The sequence below is a fragment of the Sorex araneus genome, chromosome 5 (assembly GCF_027595985.1).
Source record: "Sorex araneus isolate mSorAra2 chromosome 5, mSorAra2.pri, whole genome shotgun sequence".
Taxonomy (NCBI): domain Eukaryota; kingdom Metazoa; phylum Chordata; class Mammalia; order Eulipotyphla; family Soricidae; genus Sorex; species Sorex araneus.
The window spans coordinates 80674821-80696869 of NC_073306.1; the positions used below are offsets into that span (position 1 = coordinate 80674821).

Sequence of the window (22049 nt, forward strand, 5' to 3'; positions counted from 1 at the left end):
TAAGTAGGCATAATAAGACATGAAATATTATGTCAGGGCTGGAGCAATAGCACAGTGGGTAGGGCGTTTGTCTTGCACGCGGCTGACCCGAGTTCAATTCCCAGCATCCCTGAGCACCGCCAGGAGTAGTTCCTGAGTGCAGAGCCAGGAGTGACCTCTGTGCATCATCGGGTGTGACCCCCCAAAAAAAGCAAAAAAAATATTATGTCAACTGAAATAACACATAAGATGTGCTATAGTTTAAATTAATGAGAAATTAATTTGTTCTGGGAAAACTGGGGGAAGGAATTTGAGTTTGATGTTGAAAATTAGTAGCACTTGACTTTGGAGTGAATATTTAGGTTTCCAAATAACCTTTTGTACTTTGATATTTCTACCGAAACTGTCATTTTTTTCATAGTTGTAGGACAATGTATATGACACTAACCAGTCTCAATATTGTGGCTTCATGTTTGTACTTTACAGGAAAAACTGGCAGGAGTGTGGGGAGGTATTCAGTGCTTATTTTCGGCTTGGTACTCAGTGATCATCCCTAGTAGTGTTCAGGGGACTGTATGTGATACTGAAGATTGAATCCAGTTGGCCACCTGCAAGGTGCTTGTTCTCAGCTCCCTGTAGCTGATAGTTGAGTTTTATTAGAGTCTTAGTTTAAGGCAGATCCTTTCTTCTTTCTTTTCTTTTCTTTTTGGTTCCAGGATTTGGGATTCTTGCATGATGCTACTACACAGAATATTTTTCACACTGCTACACACAAGGACTCAAGTTAGGGCCTTACATATGTGAAGCATGAGCTCTACCACTAAGCCATATTGCTACCCCAAGCCAGGCAATTTTTACAATAATGTTGATAAACCTACCATTACCAATATGTTCCTTTTATAAAATTGTTCATAATAATTGATTACATTCAATATTCCAGCACCAGTTCAACCACCATTGCACCTTCCCACCACCATTATTTCGAATTTTTCCAACCACTACCCAAGCCTGCTCCAATAGAAGGCCCTAAATAATTTGTATTGCTTGTTATATGGGCTGGGGCAATAGTGCCGCGGGTAGGGCCTTCGTCTTTCACTCGGCCAACTGGGGTTTGATTCCTCCAACCCTCTTGGAGAGCCCAACAAGCTACCAAGAGTATCTCGCCCACACGGCAGAGCTGACAAGCTACCCGTGGTGTATTCGATATGCCAAAATTAGTAATAACAAGTCTCACAATGGAGACATTACTGGTTCCCGCTCAAGCAGATCGATAAGCAATGGAATGACAGTGAGAGTGATTTGCTTGTTATGAGTAATTCACTAAAATTTATCAAAAAAAGGTTTCCTTAGAAGAAAGTGTATGAATATTGTTGCACTTCACCCTGGAGCTATTAAGCCCTTGTGTAAGAGAACTGGGGATGGAGCAATAGCACAGTGGTTAGGGCATTTGCCTTGCATGTGGCCGACCCGGGTTCGATTCCCAGCATCCCATATGGTCTCCTGAGCACCGCTAGGGGTAATTCTTGAGTGTACATCCAGGAGTAACTCCTGTGCATCACCGGTATGACCCAAAAAGAAAAAAAAAAGGGATTACTAACATGTTGTTACAGGTTGAACCTTGTGTACTTGTGTACTAATAATATTTAATCAAGATCGGTTACCTTCTATCTTACATCCCATCCAGTGAGGTGTGCTACTCCTGGGACACATCAGTGGTTTAAGTATGACATGTTGCACGGTGATTTAGGAATTCTAAAATTTTAAATGAAGTGATACAGCTGGAGGTGACTTTGGGGTTTCCAGGCAACTTTGCAACTTGTTGATTTTTTTCAAGATTTATTTGTGAGTCCCTGGATCATGGTCAGTTAATGAGCTTATATGGTGCCAGAGGCAGTTTGTAGACATGATTGCCAGGCTCCTGAAAGAATGAGAATGGGGGAGGTCGCCCATTCCCGACTCCATCAGAGGCTGGAGTTCTTGGTCACAAAAACCTGCGTACCTGAATTTTTCAGCAGATTCATTCGTGGATGAGGCTGGTCTCAATCTCTGGAGATTGGCTGTGAGCATGGCATCAGTTGGGTTCTGGAGATTTTACTCTGGTGGAACCTTGTTTGTTGGATGGGAGACTCACCTGCCCCACTCCAGAGTGCCCCAAATATGAGAGTCAGCCTGGTGTGGGGTTTGGAAGCATCTCTGTAGCTTGTTGATCTCTTCTGAGATTTATTTGTGAGTTACCAATATATTCTTTATATCTAAATTGCTCCAACACTTTGAGCAAAGTTGTATAGGATGGTTTAAAAGTATAATTTACATGGATGGAACTGAAGGATATCATGCTGAATGAAGTCATTTAGAGGGAAAGGATAGATTGATCTCTCTCGTATGTGGGACTTAAAGTCTACACAGCAAGATAGCATAAGGGGAGAACTGATCTGCACAACTGAATTGGGGAGGGGACTTGGGAGGGAGAGGCCCTAGGGTCCTTGGGAGAGGGAAGGCTAACACTGGTGATAATTGTGGTGTTAGAATTATGTGCCTTAAAAAACCCATTATTAATAGCATTATAAACTGCAGAATCTCAATGTAAATTATTTTTAAATAATAAAAATTTAAAAAATAAAGTGAAATGGGGGTCTGAAGAAATGGGCACTGCTCAGTGTGGACCCCCAAAAAGCAAACTAAAAGTAACATGGGAGTTTACTATGTTTATATTGATAAAAAGTGGAACAAATTGAATTAAAATAGAATGCTAAGAGGAAAAATAACTGACTTTTTATTCTTTTAATGTTTGACGCTGTTTCACCCTTTTTTAGGCACTCAACAGAATGTAGCTGTTTCTTCAGTTAAAGAAAAACAATCCCCTAAGGCACCAGAAAAAATATTTAAGCAGCAAGTGATTCCTTCTGTATTTGCTGAGACAACAATTTCTCCTCTAAACACAGCACAAGGTGCTCCTCTCAACTCGACTCCACAAACAGTGACACAAGTCAGTTTACATTAATTCATTAATTGAAAAATAGTTTAATGTAGCATTGGTTGTTGATACATATATATACATATATATGTGTGCGTGTGTATATATGTGTGTGTTATATATATATATGTATATATATATATATATATATATATATTTGTTTGTGATGCCAGGAATTGAACTCGGGATATATAGCCAGCTTCTATACCTTTTTAAAGTTTATATGGAAATTACTCTTCAGCATGTAATAATCATTTTGTCATACCATTTCTACCTGTATTTTGTTAGTAGAAATTAGAATACAAACCAAATTCTAAAGATTTCTTTGTTGAAATTTGTATAGATTTATTTGCATATGAAAGAGGTTTATCTTTCTACCGTTTACACAGAAATCTTAATCTTAGTGCCAGTGATTTTTGTCGTTGTTATTTTTGTTTTGTTTTGCCTGTGCTCAGGGCTTATTCCTGGCTCTGCACTGAGGGATCACTCCAGGGGAGCTCAGGGGAACATATGGGATATGGCGGATGGAAACCATGCGGGCTGTGTGCAAGAAAAATGCACTACCTATTGTACTATTGCTCTGGTCCCAGTCTTTTCCTTTCTTTCCTTTTTTTTTTAATGCTGTCAAGTTAATTATTAAAAAGCCAAAAACATTGTCTTAATTATTATTTTGTTGTTGTTAAATTACTTTGTTCTAGGTTATAAGGGGTGTGAAAAGGAAAGCAGATACTACTACTCCTACAACTTCAGTAGTGAAAACAGGCAGTGAATCTTCACCAACATTTACAGAAAAAAAATCAGTGAAAATACCACCTATAAAAGAAAATGTGCTAAAGAATGTTTTTCCAGATTCTCAGCAACAATGTAAAGTTGTAAAGAGTGTTGAAGTAACTGAACAATTAAGGCACTGTAGTGAGATTCTTAAAGAAATGCTTGCAAAGAAACACTTGTCATATGCATGGCCCTTTTACAATCCTGTTGATGTTAATGCTTTAGGACTCCATAACTACTATGATATTGTGAAAAATCCAATGGATCTTGGTACAATCAAGGTAAGTGTTTTGGCTTAAAAAAAGAAAAATTATATGTTTCTCCCAAGCAGTACTCAGAACTCCTGGCAATACTTTCTTGGCAGTGCAGGTCTGATGGTATTCCTGGATGAAGTCCTTATACATTCTTTTGTATTTGTGGTGCTCACTGTGGCTTTCTATCTGTCCATCCCTCCCTCCCCCCCACCTGCTCCCACTCTTCCTCCCACCATCCCTTCCTTCCTTCCTTTTAAAAGCATGATTTACAGGGGCTAAAGCAATAAATGGTGTGTAGGGTGCTTGCCTTGCACACAGCTGACCTGGTATCCACGCACTCCCTCAAATAATTCCTGAGTGCAGATCCAGGACTAACCCCCTGATCACTGCTAATGTCACACACACACACACACACACACACACACAGAGATTTACAAAGTTGTTCATAATACAGTTGTTTCAGGCAATCAGTGTTTTAATCTCACCACCAGTGTGATATTTTCTCCACCAATATCCCTGGTTTCCCACCCACCTGCAAAGCCTGCTACCTTAGTCATAAGCAAATTTATTCCATATTATTTGTTACAACAATATAGCAAATGGAGTTATATAAAAATAGACCAATAAGGTCAATGTATGGTATTTGTTATATCTCTGTATATCTTTCTAAAGTCATTGAGGATTTACTAAGCTGGTTAGTGCTAGTTGAGAGCCTTTTGTGTTATTGTTTTTTTTCATTGCGCTGTACAACCCTTTATTTTTTGTGTGGGGATCTCACATACCTGGCTGTGTTGTGGCATGTGGTGCTGGGCAGGATCTCAGACAGTGGAAATTCTGGTTTCATGGTTGGCACTTGTGATTGAAATCACAGCCTCACTCTTCCAAGGCAGGTGCTTTAGCCATTGAGTCATTTCCCAGTTTCCTACTTTCATTTTTATTGTTTTGGAAGCTGTACCCATCAGTGTCCAGGGTTACTTCTGGCTCTGCCTCCAGGGATAAATTATGATGAGGACTCAGGAACCACAGAGGGTGGTCTCTTGTTTCATCTGTTTATTGGCCTTCTGTATTTATTTGAGTCATCCATTATAAATATTTTGCCCAGCAGTTTGTAGAATCTTCTTGACTGTTCACTTGCTGTTCTTTTTTATGGTGGCTGTCTGATAGCTATCTGACATCCCTGCTCTTTCATTGATCTTATTTGCTAGCTATGTAAAACAGTAACCCATGCCAGTACTTCGTCCCCAGCCAAGAAGCTCACTGGCCTGCAGTTTTGATCATTCGCTGTGATAATCTGCCTTGTTGTAGGTTTGATGGTTTTCAGGGCGTTGCCTGGTTATGTGGGACAGCTTGGGTAGATAGTGTTGGGAACCACTAGAGCTGTACCTGGTGATCCTCAGGGGCCATGTAGTACTTGAGTGCTTCAGTCATAGCAAGAGTTTGCCATGTTGAGATAGCCATTGGTCCCTCTTCTATATAGTTTTATTTATTTTCAAGATGACAAAAGAAATTTTGTTGTTGGGTTTTTTTTTTCTTTTTGGGTCACACCCGGCGATGCACAGGGGTCACTCCTGGCTCATGTACTCAGGAATCACTCCTGGCAGTGCTCAGGGGACCATATGGGACACTGGGATTCGAACCCGGGTCGGTCGCGTGCAAGGCAAGCGCCCTACCTTCTGTATTATCACTCCAGCCCTTATTGTTGGTTTTGTATCACACCCAGTGGTGTTTAGGGTTACTTTGGCTCCAACTAAGAGGTTGCTCCCAGCAGTGTCCCTAGGAACTACATTTTGCCTCTGGCTTGCAAAGCTTGCACGTGATCTTTTTAAGTTATCTCCCCTTTTCATTCTGTATAACCTTCTCTCCCAGCAGAATTTAGATTTTTAATGTTTATCTTTCCACTGCTTTCCTGACATATAAGATTATTTAGAAAAATTATTTCTTTGCTTTTGAGATTTTGTTCTTGCTCTTTACTTGGAAGCCTCCTCTTCTGTTTTCCTGCAGACAGATAAACAGAAAAACTGTGGAATTTACCCAAAATATAAAACTACAAAAATGTAATAGAATTTTAGCGTGTCTCAGCTAGAGAATGGATATCTGTATTGGTATTATGTATATTATATGTGTTTGACTTATAAACAACATAGTTGCTCAACTGTGTTGTTTTTGAATCTTCTGATTTGTCCCTGATTTAGGGGAAAATGGACAAACAAGAATATAAGGATGCATACGAATTTGCTGCAGATGTTAGATTAATGTTCATGAATTGCTACAAATACAACCCTCCAGATCATGAAATAGTGACAATGGCACGAATGCTACAAGTGAGTTGGTACTTCTGTTTTGTAGTGTGTTTTCTCTGAATGAATTTTAGCATTGTCATCCCATTGTTCATCGATTTGCTCAAGCAGGCACCAGTAACATCTCCATTGTGAGACTTTTTGTTACTGTTTTTGGCATATCGAATATGCCATGGGTAGCTTGCCAGGCTCTGCCATGCAGGTGGGATACCCTCAGTAGCTTGCTGGGCTCTCCAAGAGGGACGGAGGAATCGAACCCGGGTCAGCTGCATGCAAGGCAAACGTCCTACCTGCTGTGCTATCGCTCCACTCATGGTTTGAAAATTCTGAACTAGAATTTAGTAGATAAAATAAAGCATACCATGTCTGTCTTGCCACACATACACCCTTTATAACCTATACAGGTTATATATTACACCCCTTTGGAGCAGGGGTTGGGCCACACCCAGTTGTATATAGGGATCACTTGTGTTAGGTTTCAGAGGACTATATGAGGTACTGGTACTCAGAGGTGGTAGTGATGGAACTCAGGAAGACCACATGCAAAACAAGTGCCCCACCCAATGTTCTAGCTCTCTGGCAACTAAAAAATTACTCTTTTTTAAAAACTCCCCACCCTACCACAGCCACTTTTATTATCTATTTGACTTTGTTGCCTGTGGTTCTATAAAATGGGGAATGAGGAAGATTACCGTGGATTTAGGCTGGAGAAAAGAATTGTTGGAAAGGAAAGCCAGTCCTAACCTTGATACAAGTATTCTATATCTGTCACCTTCCCTCACAAAAAACAATTTTAGAAGGTGAAATAGTGAAGCAAGATTGCTTTTATTGAATGACATTTACCTAGGAGGATTTGAGGGGAAGGAGGAAATAAGTGTTCAAGAGAGAACACAAACTTTTCCAGAGTAGAAAAGCCACAGCGACATAGATACAAGCAAGCAAGATACATTTTCAGAGAAGAATATGGTCCTGATAGAGCAAGCCAGCAAGTAAAGAGACATAGTGAGGTATATGTTAGGAAGAACACAAGCTTGAAGGAGCAAGCCTAATTATTCTCTCTCTCTCTCTTTTTTTAAAAAAATTGGGGCCATATGTAGCAGTGCTCAGGAAGCAACACTCTTGGCAGTACTCCTTGGGTCTGCTCTGTGCCAGAGAAATGCCTGTATCCCTGTGCACTCTCTCTAGCCCCTCTAAACTACACTCTTAAAGCTGTGGAATTTGTTGGCTTGTTTGTTTTTTAAGCTCTATCATTTGGCAACAAATTTTATATTGAGGTTTCCCTTTATATGTATATGATATTGGAGAAATACAAGTAAAGAGGGAGCAGTCAATACCTCAGATAGGACTTGCTGGTGCCCAGTCCCATCAAGGACTTGGGTCTGAGCCATTGGGAGGCAGTTAGAATTATACTCCAGCCTCAGAGCAAGGGGCTGTGTAAAGAAGTCTCCCATGGGACTAGGGAGGGCTCTCACTGGGAAAGTGGATAAGAGTTTCTAAAGTGTCTGGGAAGGATGTAGGAATCTCTCATTTCTTCCAATAAGTAATATTGTGTGTGGGGGGGGGGGTTATTTAGGATTACAGCGTGCAGAGCCCAGGCTACATCCTGCTCTCTGCTCAGAAGTGACCACCTGCTGTGCTTACATGGTGCTGGGAATTCTGGGGTCAGCGGGGTGCAAGGCAAGCTACTTAACCCCTGTACTGTACTTCTGGCCTATTTTCCCCATTTTAATTTATTTTTACTTAATTATTTTGGTTTTGAGACTACACCCAATGGTGCTCAGAGCTTATTCCTAGCTCTATGCTCAAGGATCACTCCTAATGGGGTTCACGGGAGCATAAGGGCAAGGCAAGTGCCTGAATCATTGTATTATCTCTCCAGTCCAATCCCCCATATTATAGAAATATAATTGACATATGGCATTGTATAAGCTTGAGTTTAATATATGTATATATTGGGGCCGGAGCGATAGCACAGCGGGTAGGGCGTTTGCCTTGCACGCGGCCGACCCGGGTTCGATCCCCGGCATCCCATATGGTCCCCCAAGCACTGCCAGGAGTAATTCCTGAGTGCAAAAGCCAGGAGTTACCCCTGAGCATCGCTGGGTGTGACCCAAAAAGCAAAAAATAAAATAAAATAAAATAAAAAAATAAATAAAATCCTACCACTTTAAAAAAAATATATATATATGTATATATTGCAAAATGATCAGGAGGAAATTCTTATCAAAATATGACACTGAAATGTACTTTTTGGCTAAAAGGTGTGTTACTACTGTATTACCTCAGGAATACAAAAACTAAAGTATTCTAATCTTTTATTATAGGATGTTTTTGAAATGCATTTTGCGAAGATCCCAGATGAACCTGTTGAAAGCATGCCTGTATGTTACCTCAAAACAGAAAGCACAAAACCCCTTGATAAAGAAAGTAGTAGTGGAGCTTCCTCTGAAGAGAATTCCTCTGGTGACTCTGAAGACGAACGAGTTCGGCGTCTTACAAAGCTTCAGGAACAGGTAGTTGATTGTATTGGTAGATTTCTTTCTTTTTCTTTTTTTTGCTTTTTGGGTCACACCTGGCAATGCACAGGTGTTATTCCTGGCTCTGCACTCAGGCGGTGCTCAGGGGACCATATGGGATGCTGGGAATTGAACCTGGGTCGACCACATGCAAGGCAAACACCCTACCCACTCTGCTATCACTCCAGCCCCTGTATTGGTAGATTTTATGTTTCTATCAGCTATCTTTTGTAAAATCCTTTTTTGTAGGTTAAAAACTATCAGGGGCTCTCAGAGAGATAGTAAAGTGGGTAGGGGACTTATCTTGCATGTAGCTGACCCGGGTTCAATTCCCCAGCATCCCATATAGTCAACCGAGCACCAACAGGAGTGACTCCTCAGTGCAGACCCGAGAGTAATCCCTGAGCACTGCTGAGTGTGACAAGGAAGGAAGGAAGGAAGGAAGGAAGGAAGGAAGGAAGGAAGGAAGGAAGGAAGGAAGGAAGGAAGGAAGGAAGGAAGGAAGGAAGGAAGGAAGGAAGGAAGGAAGGAAGGAAGGAAGGAAGGAAGGAAGGAAGGAAGGAGAGAAAGGAAGAGAGAAAGAGAGAAAGAAAAGAAAGAGAAAGAAAGAAAGGAAGAAAAAAAGAGAGAAACCATTCTATCATTTAGCATTTAAAAAAATCCATATATCCTAAACTTGTTTATTCTAACTGGCTGTAGTGAATTGACTCACTAAAATAATTCCATGACTTAATCAAATAGTTTGTGAATGATATCTTTATTTAACATTTTATATCTTTTATGACAAAATGTTAACCTGTCCTAAGCACAAACCAGGAAAATCAGTGACTAAAACCATTACTGCCTGGAAGTTAATTATTATTGTCTGTTTTTAGGTTAATATTTAGACTTATAGCTTATATATGTATACTAATTTTGTAATGTAAAGCATGGTTTTGAAAGCAATGATTTTGAAATAAGGAATCCAAAGGAAATATAACATAAAATTAATTTCATAAAGGATATTCCACTTTTGAGTGCCTTCCTGATTTATTGATGTTTTCAGTTGTTCAGAGCCATGAAAGGTTGAAGAATTTTTTTTCCAATATGTTTTGTTCTTTTTTTTAAATTTATTTTGTAATTAGTGAATCATTGTGATGGTACAGTTACAGATCTACACATTTTTGTGCTTGTGTTTCCCTCATACGATGTTTGAGAACCCATCCCTCCACCAGTGTCCATTCTCCACCACCAATGATCCCAGTATCTCTCCCACCCCCAGTCCCGTACCCCCACCCCACCCTGCCTCTGTGGCAGGGTATTCTCTTTTGTTCTCTCTCTCCTTTTGGGTATTGTGGTTTGCACTAGGGGTATTGAGTGGCCATCGTGTTCAGTCTCTAATCTACTTTAGCACGCATCTCCCTTCCCTCGTGGGATCTCCAATCACATTTTACTTGGTGTTCCCTTCTCTATCTGAGCTGCCTTTTCCCACAGCATGTGAAGCCAGCTTCCCAAGAGTAGTAGAAATAAGTACCAGGAGATTGGCTCCATGGCTTAAAGAATTTTTTTTTTCCAGCTTAAAGCTGTTCACCAACAACTGCAGGTTCTGTCCCAGGGACCTTTCCGTAAGATGAAGAAAAGGAATGAGAAGTGTAAAAGGGAAAAGAAAAAGGAAAAGGTTAATAACAGACCTGAAAATCCAAGGAAAAGGTTTAAGCAAATGAAATTAAAGGAAAAGCCCAAGATCAAGTAAGCATCTTTTATGATGCCTGAATAAAACCATGACATGTGAAAAATAAAGTTGACTAAATTTAGCTTTTATTCTAGTCAGCCCAAGAAAAGGAAACAGCAGGTCCCTGCTCTGAAAACTGAAGATGAAGATAATGCAAAACCTATGAACTATGACGAGAAAAGGCAGTTAAGTCTGGATATAAACAAACTCCCTGGAGAAAAACTTGGTCGAATTGTTCACATAATACAGTCAAGAGAGACTTCTCTGAGGAATTCCAGTCCTGATGAGATCGAGATAGACTTTGAAACTCTGAAAGCATCCACACTGAGAGAACTAGAAAAATACGTTGCTGCCTGCCTAAGAAAAAGACCACTAAAACCTCGTGGTGTGTATTTCTGGAAATTGCTAAAATCAAACTGGTGTTTGTGTGTGTAAGGATCGTGTTAACTCTTTTCTCCCCTCAATCACACAGGCAAGAAAATAGTGAAATCCAAAGAGGAACTGCTTTCGCAGAAAAAACAGGAGCTGGAAAAGCGATTGCTGGATGTCAATAATCGGTTAAATTCTGGAAAACGTCCAACAAAATGTAGGTGTCAGTTTTGAAATGTTGCTGAGACTGTTTCATTTGATGGGCACATTAATGCATCTCTGTTGTGTAGGTGAGAAGCCACAGCCCGTCAAGACTGTTCAGAGCGGGTCCCGACTGAGCGAAAGCAGCAGCAGCAGCAGCAGTAGCAGCAGCAGCAGCAGCAGCTCGTCAGAGTCTGGGAGTAGCAGCAGTGACTCAAGTTCCTCTGACAGCAGCGATTCCGAATCAGGTTAGCTGACTCATTGCATGTGCTTCTTTTGGTGGGAAATACCTTTTTCTTATAACATCGAGACTTAGATTTTTAAAAAAACTGTATTTGCTGCTTACCGGAACATACGGTTTGGATGTCACACTTATTATTTAATTGCATGTTAAATCTTGCTATTTTCCTTAAAAGACATATTGTATAAAATGAAACTTCATGTTAAACATGTGTAATTCAGGGTTATGTTTGGAAATAAGTTCCCAGAAGGTGGATAGTCTCTTCAGACAGAATAGCAGAACCAAATACCATAGTGCATCAAGTAAATGTGCACTTCGAAGGCAATCTTTTATTCTGCTCTCCAAGACGCAGCAGGTCTCTCCTCTGTTGCAAAGTGTGTTCTAGTGCGACACAATTTCTGAAAAATAATCATTTTGAGTTAAAAAAAACAGTTTGGCAAGGATGGCAGTGATAGTACAATGGGTAAGGCACTGTCTTGCATGTGGCCTATCCAGGTTTGATCCTGGCACCCCATATGGGCCCCCAAGCCCCTCCAGGGCCATGAGTAAGCCCTGAGCACCACTGGGTGTGGCCCCAAAATTTAAAATAGGAAACCAGTCTCCGTAGAAAATGTATAAAGCAAAATTTTTCATTTCTCTAATTTCTTCATTGTAGAATATTTTCCTCAATTTGTAGAAAACTATACATCGAATTCAGATTCTTAGTCATGCTAAAATACCACATTACCTTGTAGTTCATCACAAGCTGTATCAAGCTAGTATTTTCTTTGTGCTCTTTATTAATACTTATGTAGTTGTCAATCACTGCTCTAGGGATACTGACTTGGCAGTGGCATTTTTCATTATTCATTGAAAGGTAAATTCAGGATTATGTACTCTTTTTGTATAAAATTATTTTTTAAAAGATGGGGTATTTTTTGTTTGTAATAAAAAGTCAGATCTTTCTTCTTACCAACAAACAATAAAAAGCCCACACAGAGTACCATCCCAACAGAAATTCTTTCATTTCTAAAATATCCTTATTTCAGCCTGGTAGTAAGAGTCTTCTGGCTTACAGCACATTTTTTTTCACTTTTGGTTCTGTTTAGCTTGAATTAATGTGCTGGTTATTGCATTTTGTTTGTTTTTATAATTATTCAGTATGTAGTAGTAAATGTTTTTGTTAGAATAAACAGGATTTTTACATTTGTTGGAATTTGTTATACAAGAAAAAAAATTAAATGTAGGGCTCTGATATATATTACTTTCTTATTTTAACATTTAAGCATAAAAATACTGGAAAACCTCAAACTGCATTTAGTTTTTAAAATTGTAATTAGCACTTGTAATTTTATCTAATAAAGCATTTGTGGTCTAATAAGTTAGAGCACTTTGTCTTTTTTTGTAGGATAAAATTTATGTTGAAACTGTTAGTTTTGAATTATCTAATTACATATTGACTACTGATCAGAAAATGCCTTGAGTATTAGAAGAAAACTAACATATAGAAGAGTGCTTCACCAAAGTACCCTGATTCAAATTTGAATAATCAGTTTCTTATAGAACCCTTAATTACAAAGCATTTTTTATGACTGACATTGTTGTTCAATGTCATCTTTATCTAGTAATACACTGTTTAAAAACATAATTAAAATAAAAATAAGACTTTTATATTTCAGCCAACATTATGGTTAGTGCTAACACTAAGATCAGTTGTATGAGTTATTTATCTTTAAATTTTTAATCATTTTTGAAAACATACTGTCCATCGTGAAAAACACTGTACATTATAAATTTTGGATGCAATGCCTATAATAACGAGGGAAAACATAATATTTTTATTAGTAAAATAAATGAATAATTGAAGCAATAGGGTCTTTTGTCCTAACCATCAATTTCATTTGTATTAGTTAAAATGCTATAAGGCTAATAATTTATAATTTTTCCTGGTACTTGTTGGGGATCAAATTCAGGGCTTCTTACTTGCAAAGCGTATGCTATATCCATTAACCCAAAGCATATAATTTCCAGTGTGTAAATGAGGAATTTCTGGAAAACAACAAGAAAACTTACAAATGAAAGAATTGTGTGTAAATTGTGAAATATAACTGAGTCAGGCCATATCAGCAACATTATAAAAATGAGTAATGCATCTACCACTCTTAATTATGCACATGAGATTCTCAAGGAGGATGTTTCAAATCCTAAATCTCAATTTTAGAGCATGAAGATTTGAACCATTTGATAAAAAAACCAAAATAAAACATGAAATTAGGCATATTAGCAATGATGTTATGTCAATAAAATTAATTGACAATAAATAAAAATTAGCTTTAAAATTATTTGTCCAGAACTGAAATGCAGAGTTAGAATATTTTGATTTCTTGAACTCCAGTTTATGAAGATTTTTTAAAAAATTAAATCACCATGAAATACATGAAGCTTTTAAGATATATGTCACTATAATTTTATTTCTTCAGAATTTTAATTGAAAAAAAATTGAAACTTTTGGGGAGGGAGGCACACCCAACGGTGCTCAGGGATCACTCCTAGCTGGGCCCTGGGGACCATATGGGATGCTAGGAATTGAACTCTGCTCAGCCATATGGAAGGCATGCGCCCTGCCTACCATATTATCGCTCCAGCTCACTGTGTTTTTGGTCAGATTTGGGGGCCGAGGAGTGAACCCTGGTCAGCCTGTGCAAGGCAAACATTTGCCTATCTGCTGTACTATCTCTCTGGCCCTAAATAAAAATCGTTGAGTTAATTTTTTATAATTTATAATTATCAGGGACAAAGCTCTAAATTAGCTTTTATAAGTTCCTTATATTATTGACTTTTAGGGTTCTATTATAGTTAACTTGTATTATGAATTGGTCTCTGACTGCTATATCATTCTGTGTTGGCCAAAATGTTTTAACTGTAGCATCTATGAAATCAAGCACTTAAAGATTGAAAATAATAGTTAAGGGTTGTTTAGTTTCTTATAGTTAAATAATTATTTTTTATGTATTCTCAAGCCTCTAATCACTTTTGAAACTACAGGTTTAATTCTGTTTTGTTTAAAAAGGAGTAATCAAATGGCAGGAGTGATTTTTAAGGAAGTTTTACTTGAAAATTCTTAATGAGTTTTGAACATATAAGGTCAGTTTCAAGTTAGTATTGTTTTGAAATTCCAACTCTGAAAAATACAAGATCTGTGAGCTCAAGCAGTACTTCTTTGCAAATTCCAATGTGATTTGATTTTATCATTTAAATTATCTTCCTGAACTGACATCAGCACAAATGAATTGTTAGGTATAGATAAATTAAGAATTTATTAACCATTGTTATAAAACCTATTTTCATAAATACCGAAGTATTATTAAATGTCAAACCAAAGATGTAAGTGAGGTTTGATAATAAAATGAAATCCAGATACATATCAGTATATTAACTACACCAGTGATTTTCAATTTTTTAATGTTTTTGACAGTTGAAGACAACAGAGCTGGACTGTGCTCATATATAGACAATAGGTATTAAGAAAGCTTTCTAATGCTCAGCATACCTGTGGTAGCTTGAGGGATGTTGGAGGACTACAATAACAAATGGACTAGCTTGTCTGTGATAGTGGTTTTGATGGATACCTTCAAGAACTGTCTAAGTGGAATAGAATTTTTTAGGATCGCTGCATAAATAATTACTTTTTCATACCAGGACCAAACCCAGGATCTCATGATAGTGAGTTTTATACCCAACCACTGAGCTATATGTTTATAATTTTCATTGTTGAACAGTTAAATATAAAGAAAATTGGTGCATATTCCCTTAGTTCTTTTCCTGGTTAAGTGAATTTATCACTCCATCCATTGAACTTTTTACTTTTATTGGCATTAATGAAATACTCAGAGAATGGCGTGACCTGCCTGCCTGCCTGCCTTTCTCCTTCCTCTTTATTTTTTTAAATTTTTAAAAAAATTTTATTCTTTTATTGAATCACCATGTGTCTCCTTCCTCTTTCCCTCCAGCATTTATAAGACCAGACCTAGGTAGGTAATGAACTAGATCACATGAATGTGAATATTTTAGCCTGGACATGGTGTTTCTTCTTAAAACTTTGTTTTGGGTGATTTCACATATGAATAAAATATCAATTTCTGTTTTTAATACTACAACCAGGTTTTCTATGGAAGTGATAGGGGCTTTTTTTCATGCAAAGGTGAAGAAACAAACTTTGTTTTGTTTCACTTTTTAATTGAAGGTGGTTTAGTAAATGTAGGAAGTATCAGATGAATTTTGGAGTAATGTTTGGGTTCAGGCTAGCAAGTTTAAAATAATTAAAATTCAATTAAAAATTTAAAACCTATGTAGTTTCTCATCAACCAGTGTTTTTAAAGCAATAGAAAGATAAATTCAGGGATAAATTTCAAGGATACAGACTTGATATAAAAATTGTATGTATGTAAGTCTATAGTTGCACCTCAAGTCTTAGAAATAATGATACATTTTGTCTGTGTATTTAAAATTTTTCTGTTGAAAATATATTTTTCTGAATAAATAGCTTTTCTCATAAATTAGCAACCCAGAACTACATTACACTCACCTGTAAAACTTTTGAATGTCTAAATTTGAGTGGGGCCAAATATATGTAGAGTTAATACCATCCCAGGTGATTATAATGTTTTAAGAGCCATGAATGTAGGTTTGGTTTTGTTGTCTGCTTCTTTCTAACTAGTTGAAATGACCTTGGAAAAAGAAATATTGACTTATGATGGATTTTTCTGTATTAAAAGGAGGTTTAAACACTTCTAGTTCAAAAAAATTACTTCGCTTTTATAAGTAGAACTTAAGTGATAAATCTAGAGATGCTTTTTTGTCCTATATAGTGAGGCCAGATGAGGTTGTGACTTTCCCACTCCTTAAGCTCTATAATGAAAATTTGATTTGTTTTTCTGAATTAAGAAATTTCAGGAATCTTTTCTGTTATAATATGCTATTCTGGTTTTACATTTGGGATTATGTTTCTACCATGTTTATCCAGTTTTTTTAAAACAAAATTTACTTGCTCATTTTTGGTATTTCTGGAATATTTTCTCAGTCCTTTGTTAGATAGTATAATACCCGATTCCAGCTCTCTCGTATATCTGTCTCTCCTTGTTCAAGAAAAATTGACTCGTTGGTTAAAGATTTATAATGAGGGGACTGAAGTGATAATACATGTAATAGGGTGCTAGCCTTGCATGCAGTCCATCTATGTTCCATCCCAGGCAATCCATGTCTCCTGAGCCCCATCAGAAGTGATCCTTGAATGCAGAGCCTGGAGTAAGCCCTGAACACACATCCAGTGTGGCCCCAAAGCAAACAACAAAGTATATTGAGATTTTTAGAAAGATATGAAAATAAAACATTAAGTAGTGTGGGATATGCATTTTTAGCAGTTTACATGTATTATCCAGTTTGACTCTCATAAGGTAGGTACAATTAGTTGACATGTTTCACTATAGTATTCGGTTTCATTAATGTTTGCTAAACCAAGTAAGGCTTCTTCACTAGTTAAAATGGAACCTTAATGTTTATAATAAAAAACATTTATGTTTGACTTTTAATTTCAAAAGTTAGGAACTTAGAAATCCACAGAAATGTGCAGTTTTATTTTACAGTGTTCCTGGAAAGTCAACCTTATAAGAGAAGAAGGAGCAGCATGCTATATAGTAAAAAATAAGACCGTTATTCATCTCATTCAATTCATCTGTATAAATGATAAGACTTTTATGGGACATACTATAAGGCAGCTCAGACCATTTTTAAAATTAAACAATTACATGCCCTTGGTAATATTTTTATATTTGAGGTGCTAATTTTATAAAAACTCTTTGAATTTTATGTCAGAAAATTAAGATAATGCCCTTGAAATTAGCAAAGCACTAGCGTGGTTTTCCATATTTTAGTTACGAGTTTTTAATCATGTTTTTATAATAATAGTCAAGATGTATATATGTGCATTTATTATATGGTCATAATAAAATTTTTTCATTAAAATATGAAAATTTTAATTTCTTTTCTAAATATGAAGCTTGAATCTATATCCTCAGTCTTGTAATCTGTTTCCTTCCCTTCCCTTTCCACCTAACCTTCAACACTTAAGTAATCCTTAGTGGCGTGACATTTAAGATGGTTTATGCCATTTTAAATACTTTAATTCTTTAAAGCATGTCATTGACATTTAGCAATTTTAACAATGTCCAGCATCAGACATTAGGAGAGGAAAGAACAGTAACACATCCAGTGGAAACTGATGGCATTTCAGGAAGCAGAAGGTAATTATGACAATTAGATTGTTTTAAGTTTGACTATTTGGTGTTGGCCAGCCTTGGTGCCCTGGAGCAAATAATGCCCAGGTGGTTCATGAAAATTGTCCTGGAGAGCTGGGTCAAGGCATTAAACAACCAGTGTGGTACATTTTCCATACTGAAATTGTGGCTGGTGAGGATAGCACCCATATCAGTTACAGGATAACACAAGGGGAAATTCTTAGCACCCTGACAGAGCTCTTTTTATATCTACTTATATTGCCAGTGTTCTCTGTTAACATATTTCTAACGGAAATACTATAAAATCATTGTTGTTTAGTTGATGTTGCCAAATAGTTTAGAAGTAACAGAGTATTACTGGGGATCTTTATTGTTAATGCTTAGCAAGAAAAGCTGACTTTAAAGGAATCAGATAGCTTCACTTTTAATTAAAGACTGTATCTTATACACTGGCTCAACCCAGATTTGATTCCCAGAACTACATATGATCCTGTGAGCCCTGCCAAGAATGATCCCTCAGCCAACAGGAAGCCCTAGGTATTGCCAGGTGTGCCCCACTCCCCAAGAAAAGTGTATCCTCCCAGATAAATCATATACCTTTGAATCTTAGTAAATTCTAAATTATCTGTTTATTAATTAATCCTCTACTGGCTATTATGGCTATTTGGTCAAAGAAGATTTAGTACTGCTTGTTTAAGACATTATCTCTGTTCTTGTAGCTTGTTCTTTTTTTAAGCTATCGCTTACACAAGGTCTTTACTGTGAAGTAACTTATTCATTTTTACCTAAATCACATGGAAATTTGTGAGTGGATATTTATTTCATTATGTAGAAAAGAAAACCCATTTAAAAGCAAGTGTCCTTTAGAACATTTTTTTCTAAGTCTAAGTGGGAAAAACCTGGTAACTCTTAAAAATTTCTTGACTCAAGAGATTAGTATTAAAGACATTTTCTTAGTGTCTTTTTCTAATAAGAAACATGTGTAATTCAGATGGTAATTTTTAAGCTGGCAAATATAAAAATGCTTGTCTACATACATTTGCAGAAATGCTTCCTAAATTTACTGAAGTAAAGCAGAGTGATTCATCTTCTAAAGAGAAAGGAAAGGTAAATATTTCTTCATTTTTTTAACCTTAGAATTTTGAAACTATGTATTATATAAATTGCTATTGTATTATATAATCTTACCTGTCTCTGCTCCTTGTTCTGGTGATTGTTGAGAGACTGGAGCGGGTGCTGGGGCTCCCACACTCACCTCAGGGCTTGGCTGTGGTCACACATACTCTCAGTTGTGGAGCTTGCACTCATTTTAGCTGTGATTTGTAGGTGCATTGTGGTCACTGGTGTCACACCTGTGCTTTTTGGAGTGGAGGGAGTCTGGATTCACTCTTCTATTTTGTGTTTTTGGCAGGGGGGGGAGTTGTTACTCTTGGCTCTGCACTCAGGAATTACTCCTGGTGGTGCTTGGGGGACCATATGGCATGCCAGGGATTGAACCTGGGTCGACTGTGTGTAAGGCAAATGCCCTGCCCCCTGTATTATCGTTCCAGGCTGTGGATTTGACCACAGTGATTTGACCACAGTGCTCTCACATCATTGCGTTGTGCTGGCCAGGAACTCAAACTTTACTGTTAGTGCTCACACACTGCTGGATGTGCATCAGAGAACACACACACACAGACAGACACACACAAAACACACCTCTGCACTGCCAGGGCTCCCAGGTCCCAGACAGCAGGGCCAACCAAACCAAGATTAGCACAGGCGTGTTGGTACCAGAATCTCACTCATGCCTCGTCCTCCCAAGGCAGCACTTGTAGCCACTGAGTCATCTCCTAATAGACTTCGTTTAGCTAGCTTGCTTGCTTACTAGGTTTCTCTCTCTTGCTCACTCTTGCTCTCACTCTCGCTCTTGCTCTTGATCTCTCTTTATAAATTTCTTATTTAAAAAACTCTGATTTTCAAAATTATTGATAGTTGTGTTTAGGCAGGTATAGCTTCCTTTAAAGTTTTTATTTCATTTACATGAGAACAATAATCACTCTTCAGTTTGTCAGTTAAATATTCAAAGATTGCTCCCTAAGAGGAATATAGAACAATGTCACTACATTTTCCTGATAAGATACAATCACTGTATAAATCAACCATATAAGTAGAACTAATTACAAATTGTTTTTCCTTAGCTTTGGGAATCTAAAGAGAGAGGATGGCCTTACTCTGTTCATGGACCCAAAGTAGAATGTGGAATTTCTTTAAAAAGGCAGTAATGTGGAATTTCTTTAAAAAGGCAGTAAGCAAATGACAGGGCTTCTGTCACTGCCACTGTCACTGTCATCCCATTGCTCATCGATTTGTTCGAGTGGGCACCAGTAATGTCTCTCATTGTGAGACTTATTGTTACTGTCTTTGGCATATTGAATACGCCACGGGTAGCTTGCCAAGCTCTGCCATGTGGGCGCGATACTCTCAGTAGCTTATCGGGCTCTCCAAGAGGGACAGAAGAATCGAACATGGGTCCCCAAGTGAAAGGCGAATGCCCTACCGCTGTGCTATCGCTCCAGCCCGACAGGGCTTCTAAACTTTATAATTACCAACTAATTTTAGCACATCAGTATTGGAATAGTAATTAACCTGATTTGAAAGGATAGAAGCTATTTTATCTTATTACTAATTCAAATTGTTATTCTCATATAAGACTTTGAACCTTTGTTATCAAATATAAGAGACAGTAAATTTATTTAACAGCACCTAGTTAAGGTTAGGGAAATACAATATAACATTATCTTGAAGGAGTTTTAAGTTGTAAGAAGAAATACAATCACATTAAAAGGCTATATTATTGGTGTAATAACATTCATAATTGATAAAATTAAAATGAATACATATGCTACCTAAAGGAAAAAGTGCTTAAAATGAATTCTCGATTACAGAGAAAGGGAAGACAATGGTTAGTATATTGATACAAGAAATAGAAAGTAGGGACTTTCACTGCACGCTTCTTAAACTCCATACTCTCTCCTAATCTAGGCATACACTTTTTTTTTCATTTTAGCTCTAATTTAGGTATGCTTTTACAATACTGTTAATTGAATTTCAGGCATATAATGTTTCAACACCAAATCTACCACCTGAGTGTCAGCATCCCTTCACCCTCACCAATCCCCTGTGGCAAATTCAGTTTTGTAGTCTGATTTTAAGGTTCTGTTACCATTGGTTATTTTTTTACTGCCTTACAATTTTTCTTTATACTCCACACATGAGAGATTATTCTGTATTTGTCCTTCTTCTGACTAACTCCACTCAGCACCATACCTTCTAGTTCCATCTGCATAGAGATGAATTGCAGGATTTCATCTTTACCTATAGCTAAATGGTATTCCTTTGTTTATATACCAGTTTCTTTATCCAGTCGTCTGTTCTTTATTTTTTTAAAAGAAGTGTTAGAATAATAGAAGCATAAAGTAAAATAAGCACAGGAGGTATCCTTGGAGAAGTATGGCAGTAGAGGTTATTTGAAGGAATTAGATGGCTTGAAGATAAGATTTGGAAATCTTTTTTTTCTTTTTGGGTCATACCTGGCGATGCACAGGGGTTACTCCTGGCTCTGTACTCAGGAGTTACTCCTGGCGGTGCTCAGGGGACCATATGGGATGCTGGGATTTGAACCCGGGTTGGCTGCGTGCAAGGCAAACACCCTACCCACTGTGCTATCACTCCAGCCCCAAGATTTGGAGAATTTTTAACAACTAGAAGTATTAGCCTTTCATTTGGAAGCAAAAGTGAGCTCTTAAGAACCTTTGAGTAGGAAGAAATACAGATAGTCTACCTTACCATAGGTATTAGTGCATCAGGAAATTGTAAACTTTTGAATGCAATTCAGAAGCAATCTCAATAAATTGTAAGTGAAATATGATATTTTCAGTTTTGTTCACTGAGGAACAGAATGCCATTTTTCATAAAAATAAAGGAGGTATAGACATTTATATGATCATAGATAAATATATTTTTATATACTTACATGATTTCGATTCCTGTGCCCCTCTTGGAGAGCCTGGCAAGCTACCGAAAGTATCCTGCCCGCACAGCAGAGTCTGGCAAGCTACCTGTGGCACATTTGATATGCCAAAAACAGTAAAAACAAGTCTCACAATGGAGACGTTACTCGTGCTTGCTCGAGCAAATCGGCAACAATGCTACTTATATGATAGTAAAGATACATTTGTGCATTTGGGTTATTTTTGCTAGATAAATACTTCTATAGCATTCATTTTAATTAAGTTATCATAGGCTTTCATATATTTGTTTTATCTACTCACTATAAACATTCTCGCTAACCTTTTCATTAGGCAAAGGAGGCGAAAGACTATGTCTTATTAATCTCTCTTCTAATTTAGAGATTAGTTGATAAGGTACCAGGGCTTTGGTGCTTTAATTTGCCTTACTGCTAAATAGATGCAAACTTTT

The 22049-nt window shown here is 37.4% G+C and overlaps 1 protein-coding gene across 1 annotated transcript in view; it reads left to right on the forward strand.

Moving 5' to 3' along the window:
• Positions 1 to 22049, forward strand: part of BRDT (bromodomain testis associated) — a 56411-nt gene that overhangs the window by 8463 nt on the left and 25899 nt on the right. The window contains exons 4-12 of the mRNA XM_055138508.1: positions 2793 to 2965; positions 3652 to 4005; positions 6171 to 6299; positions 8600 to 8788; positions 10347 to 10519; positions 10598 to 10887; positions 10975 to 11088; positions 11162 to 11320; positions 18631 to 18692. Coding sequence (XP_054994483.1) covers positions 2793 to 2965; positions 3652 to 4005; positions 6171 to 6299; positions 8600 to 8788; positions 10347 to 10519; positions 10598 to 10887; positions 10975 to 11088; positions 11162 to 11320; positions 18631 to 18692 — 1643 coding nt within the window. The remainder of the gene's footprint in view (positions 1 to 2792; positions 2966 to 3651; positions 4006 to 6170; positions 6300 to 8599; positions 8789 to 10346; positions 10520 to 10597; positions 10888 to 10974; positions 11089 to 11161; positions 11321 to 18630; positions 18693 to 22049) is intronic.